The sequence below is a fragment of the Teleopsis dalmanni genome, chromosome 2 (genome assembly GCF_002237135.1).
Source record: "Teleopsis dalmanni isolate 2A chromosome 2, ASM223713v2, whole genome shotgun sequence".
NCBI lineage: Eukaryota > Metazoa > Arthropoda > Insecta > Diptera > Diopsidae > Teleopsis > Teleopsis dalmanni.
The window spans coordinates 134,784,040-134,790,171 of NC_051847.1; the positions used below are offsets into that span (position 1 = coordinate 134,784,040).

Genomic DNA, 6,132 nt, shown 5'->3' on the forward strand with positions numbered 1-6,132 from the left:
TCAGAAAGAGTCTGCGTACAAAACATGAAAAGGGGAATTCCAGAACTTTGATTTGCTTGGTTTTTCTGAATCAGTCTATTATAATACACAATTCCATGCATTTATTTTAAATTTAAAATATTTAAAAGCTAATTTATTAAAAATTAATTTTATAATAACAAATAAACGAAAAGATATCGATGCAGTGAGAGAAGTATTATTATAGACCTATGCAGAAAAGGGAAAACGTATCGCGAAATAGGTCAATTGTTAAGTGAGCACATTCTTCTATTCAAGAGAGGTGAACAAGTAAAAGTGAATTGGATTATTAATCTCGAAGAAGAATTCTGGACGTCCTTCCAAACTGTCAACAAGAGAAACACGCAGCATTACTAATTCAGTGAAAGCTTATCCTCGTCTAACTGGATTTCAATTGAAGAAATATATTGAGCAAATATTCCAGACGTAAATTCACGTGGATATTGTAAGTGAAATATTAAAAAAAATTCAACTATCATGGCTAGATTATATGAAAGAAACCGCTTGTCTCCAAAGTTAATAGAATTAAACGTTTAGCATTCTCAAGGAAGTTTGTAAATAAGTCCACAATATTTCAGAAACACGATTTTTTCAGAGGAAAAGATTATTTCGTGAAAATTGGGTACTGCGTTCAACAAATAAAATTTGTATCCAACAATATAAAACACGGTGATGGATGAGTAATGGTGTGGGGGTATACAGCGAGTAATGGAGTTGGAAAAATTAGTCGATAATACCTAACTTTAATATTTGAACGTTTTAAAATGGAATTTAAAGAGCAGTGCCGAGGAGTTGGTCTTATAGCTTCAATACTTATTTTAACAAGATAACGACCTAAAACAAACGACAAAAGTTACTTTAGAATGTGCCAAAGCAAGTCTAAACAACACCACAATTGCCATATTTGAATTCTATAAAATATTTATGGGATTTGCTAAAAAAAAATGCTCAAGAACGTGATAGTCGCGGAATGGGAAAAAAAGCAACAATGAGACTGCAAACCTGGTCAATTCGATTCCAAAACAATTTATGAAGGTTACAGAAAGGAAAGGTTATCGGACAAGCTACTAAAAACATTACATTGTTTTTAGACCATTGTTTTTGTAGGCAAACTTTTTTATCACTTAAAGCGTTGATTATTTACATTTTTAATTATTATATTTTTTTTATTAAATTATCATCTAAACATTTAAGCTTAAAATAAAGATAAGAAATAAAAGTATTAATAAAAAATAAAACTATTCTAAAGAAATTATTTATTTATTAATTTTTTATACGTTGAAACAAAATTTACTTTCTGTACGCAAAGTTTGTACTTATTAATATGATTAATTTTGTACTTTAAATTTACAATTTTAATATGAATACAATTTAAAGTAATCCATTACTTTAAAGAATAGCTAAATTTCCTGTTGGGTCATTTTTCTTCTAATGCTTTTAAATTCAACATTTTTTATGAACGTTTGAATATGTTTTGCAGCAAAATGTAAATGCAAATATATATACATGTATGTATATCCATATATATATATTTATATATATAATTCCAGTTAGAACTGTATTACTGCCGAATGACTCCAGTGAGTGAAAAGTAGTTGCAGTTTTGCCGGCAATTTTAGTTAGAATTTGGAGTTGGTTTTAAAGGCGTTTATTCGTTCAAATAATTGCTTCGTCACTTGTAAAAATTAAAATTTTTATATTTTAATAATTTTAATTAATTGCTTGTAAAAATCCTGCAAATATGCGGGAGCATAAACTCTTAATATTAATTTTTTATTTCAATTTATTTGTGTGCTTCAATTTTGTGGAGCAAAATGTGGAAGCTTTTTCCGTGAATCACATGGCCTGGCGTTCTGCCAGTGAACAGGAAGAACCAACTTTACCAATTGAGGAAAAGATTATGCTGGAAGAGGAAGAACAAAACAATGGTTGGTTTAATATTGTACAATAATTTCCAAGCATTTTCTTTATTGAAATATTATTGGAGCAAAAATTCAAAATGGAAGCCACATTTGTTTTTGTAATATGTTGCATTCATTATTGTTTTTTTTTAAAGGTAATGACAAAACACCAACCTCAAGTCTATTGGGAAAGTGCGATCCTTGCCCGGAGAGCATAGTTTGCGTGCCACAAATACAATGTCCAGCACATGTACGTATGAAGGATCATGAAAAGCCACAAATTTGTGATTTGCCTGGAGGAACATTTGGTTTTTGCTGTGTGACTGGACAAAATCATACAGGTGCGCACAATTAATTTGCTTTTTTCTTTAATTAACATACCAAATCAAAAGGTATCAACACGGATAAGGCACGAATGCCATCCTCAACATTTCTACCCTTAAGCATTGTTGAGGAAGCACGTTTGAAACTAGGACAACTGATGCACCACGTTGCAATGTTACCAGTTCAGCAAGGCCATCCAGACTTTTTCCATGGCATTGCTTTTCACTCAACGCCTAAGGAAGACATACAAAATTTTCATCTGAGTAACTCTGCCATGCAACAAGTCATTACCAGCCAAATATTCACTCAAAAGTATGTGTAATTGTAATTAAGACTGTTGGTTCCTTTAGTAACTAACCACCTTATATTCCCCTATAAATTATAGAGAACAAATACCTATCGATGATATTATTACGAATAACTTGCACGTTGATTTCAAAGATACGCCCTTAGCGCATCATTGTGCGCCACCACATCATTGCAGAAATCCAAGAGCACGTTACCGTAGTTTCGATGGTTCCTGTAATAATCCTTTGTCAGATCGTTCGCTTTGGGGTGCTGCCGGCCAGCCGATGGAGCGCTTACTGCCACCGGCGTATGAGGATGGTATATGGACGCCGCGTATGCATTCGGTGGACGGTAAGCCATTGTTGGGTGCACGTGAAACTTCTCGCAAGCTAATTGCCGACGTTAACAGACCACATCCGAAGCATAACTTATTGGTAATGCAGTTTGGACAATTTATAGCACATGATGTCTCGCAAACTGCTTCAGTGAGATGGGGTAAGTTTTAAGTGTATATGAATATAATGAATATATAAATAAACAATATATTTACAATATATCTATACAATATATAAGTAAAAAATATTTTTAGTTGTTGTTGTTGTTGTGATTTGAGTTAGTGCTATTGCGCACTTTTACTCTATTGTGGCTTGGGGGCTTATCCCTGCCCCACACTAAACTTAAACTGTACTAGAATAATTATCATTTATTTATTTTCTAACTGATAACGGCCCGTAGATCAGCATATCTTCCTGTGCGTCCTGAGGTGGACTTAAGGTTTGTTAGAGCGGGGTTGGGCAACGTATCAACTTTTATGAATAATTTCAGTGCTCTGTCCTTGATATACTTTTTCACTGAGTTGATTCTTAGATCTCTATGCATGTTTGTTGTTCTAATATACCAAGGAATCTTAATTAGTCTTCTTAAAGTCAGATTTTGTGCAATATTTTTAATTCAAACTAGTAAGAGAAATTTAAATAAGAAAATTATTAAAACGAATAGATGAAAGAAGTTGTGTTAAAACTTTCGCAGCTTTTGTGGACTATAGTATATGGAATCTTATTTTTATAAAAATTTTAGTTGGCATATAAATTGCGTTGGAAATAAAACGTGAAAATTTATGCTTTTATTTCTTTAAGAAAATGGAGATTTAGTGCAATGTTGTTCACCAGACGGACTCCACATGTTGCCAAAAGAAAATCGTCACTTTGCTTGCCTACCTATTGATGTGTCACCGGATGATGAGTTCTACAGTACCTTTAATGTTCGCTGCATGAATTTCGTCCGCCTCTCACTATATCCGCATGAGGATTGTAAGATGCGTTATGGCAAACAGCGTAGTAAGGTTACACACTTTTTGGATGCTTCACCGGTTTATGGATCAAGTATGGAAACTGCGCAGGATTTACGAGTTTTTCAAGGCGGTAGGTTGCGTATGCTGCACGACTTTGGACGTGATTTGTTGCCCTTAACGAATGATAAGAAAACCTGTGGAAGTGAAAGTGCAGACCAATCCTGTTTTAAGTCAGGTTAGTAACTATTATTATTATATTATTAATTATTACATTATTAATTTAAATAAACTAGTCCAAGTCGAGGTATTTTTATCTTATAAATGATGATAGGAACTTAAAACTAAAAAATATACTTTGTATACTAGAAGCTCATTTAAAATGTGTTGTATTTAGTGTTTGGTTTAGATTCCAAAAATTTCTTAAATGCTTGATAATTATAACTTAATTATTAAAAAAAAATTTGTGGATTTTATATGGACTTAATATTATCGTAAAAAAGGGAACGCAAATTGTAGTTAATATTTGGATCCAAAATATTGATCTGATAAATATCAGGAATGCTCACTGTTAATTGATCTTTAATTCTTTTTTTAAGGTGACGGTCGCACGAACCAGATTATTTCTCTCATAACAACACATATACTCTTTGCTCGTGAGCATAATCGCATAGCTGGCATTTTGCATCGCATGAATCCTCAACACTCTGACGAGCAAATATTCCAGGAAGCACGTCGAATTCTTATAGCTGAGCTTCAACACATAATTTATAACGAATATTTACCCATTGTAGTGGGTGCAATGCAAATGAAACGCTTCCGTTTGGTGCCTCTACATCATGGTTACTCTAGTGAATACAGTGATAGGATCAATCCAGCCATAACTAATGAGTTTTCTGGTGCTGCTTTTCGCATGGGCCATTCGAGTGTTGATGGTAAATTCCATTTACATCACCAAAACAATGTTGATGAAGTCATCAATATACCGGATGTGATGTTCAATCCTTCGCGTATGCGTAAACGTAGCTTTTACGATAACATGTTAAATACCTTGGTTTTTCAACCCATGCAAACTGTCGATACTTCTGTCACCCGTGGTGTAAGCATTTTTAATAATTTTGTTTACAGATTTTATTGATTTCACATTAACCTCGTTTAGCTAAGCCGTTTCCTCTTTCGTGGACATAATCCGTTTGGTATTGATTTGGCTGCTATAAATATACAACGTGGCAGAGATCAGGGATTGCATTGTTATAACGATTATTTAGAGTTAATGGGTCATAGAAAATTACGCAGTTTTAAGCAATTACCTTCAGATGTAAGTACTGAAAAATCTTGTTAATAATATTTCGAATGGAAGTATATAAATTTTTTTTAATATCAGTTTTTTTCCCCCATTTTCTCTCGCACCAAACAAAATTTAATTTTGCTCCTTTCCATTTCCTTTTTATTTTATTTTGACAGATTGCGCAAAAATTATCCAAAGTATATAATTCGCCAGATGATATTGATCTCTGGATTGGCGGTTTGTTAGAAAAAGCAGTACCGGATGGGATTGTAGGCATTACATTTGCTGAAATTATTGCCGATCAATTTTCACGTTTCAAGCATGGCGATCGCTACTATTATGAATACAACAAACACATTAATCCGGGTGCTTTTAACCTAGATCAGTTACATGAAATTCGCAAAGTAACCATGGCCCGTCTTATCTGTGATAATTCGGATCATTTAACTTTAACAGAAGTGCCGCCAGCAGCGTTTGTGCGTGCTGACTTTCCGGGGTATGTTAATGTTTGTACCTGGTACAAAAGTTGCTAATGATCTATGATTCTTGCTAATTAAATTACTAATTCTTTTCTATATATGTTCTATGATTTTTCTACAGCAATCAACCAGTTCGTTGCAATAGCCCACAAATTCCTATTGTAAACTTGGAAGCTTGGCGTGCTTAGGTTATCAATTAATTAAAAATTAAATTAAAAGCGCCTGCAGTTCGAATTAATTTTTATTTTATTATTTTTAAATTATTATTTTTTTAATTAATTTATTTATTTTTAATTAATTTATTTATTTGTTTATTGTTTATTGTTTAGTTATAAAAGTTTAATATGCAAGAAAATTAATAAAAATATCTGTGTTGATAAAAATTAAATTCGAATGAATTTTTCTTAGAATGAATGATAGTCTAGATGACTTTCGAAAATTGTTGTATTGCAGATAATTAGTTTTATAAATAATATAGTCATTTATTGTTCTCATGAAACAAATATTTGTGGACCTTATTTCTACATTCTTCAATTCACACTTTCC

At 32.5% G+C, this 6,132-nt stretch overlaps 1 protein-coding gene across 1 annotated transcript; it reads left to right on the forward strand.

The window, feature by feature from the left end:
• The first annotated feature begins 1,661 nt into the window (after positions 1-1,661).
• LOC119686021 (chorion peroxidase) lies at positions 1,662-5,829 on the forward strand. Its single transcript, XM_038100470.1, has 9 exons — positions 1,662-1,946; positions 2,075-2,260; positions 2,312-2,555; positions 2,629-3,026; positions 3,668-4,057; positions 4,419-4,918; positions 4,979-5,137; positions 5,284-5,603; positions 5,708-5,829. The coding sequence occupies exons 1-9, from the start codon at positions 1,760-1,762 to the stop codon at positions 5,772-5,774; spliced, it is 2,451 nt and encodes an 816-aa protein (XP_037956398.1). The 5' UTR covers positions 1,662-1,759; the 3' UTR covers positions 5,775-5,829.
• The last annotated feature ends 303 nt before the right edge of the window (positions 5,830-6,132 follow it).

What these genes read in the sequence shown, in the direction of transcription:
- LOC119686021 (XM_038100470.1), top strand. Translation starts at nt 1,760, where the DNA reads ATGCGGGAGCATAAACTCTTAATATTAATTTTTTATTTCAATTTATTT. An exon ending in AGAGGAAGAACAAAACAATG is followed by an intron (nt 1,947 to 2,074) that starts GTTGGTTTAATA and finishes TTTTTTTTAAAG; the next exon opens with GTAATGACAAAACACCAACC. An exon ending in AACTGCTTCAGTGAGATGGG is followed by an intron (nt 3,027 to 3,667) that starts GTAAGTTTTAAG and finishes TATTTCTTTAAG; the next exon opens with AAAATGGAGATTTAGTGCAA.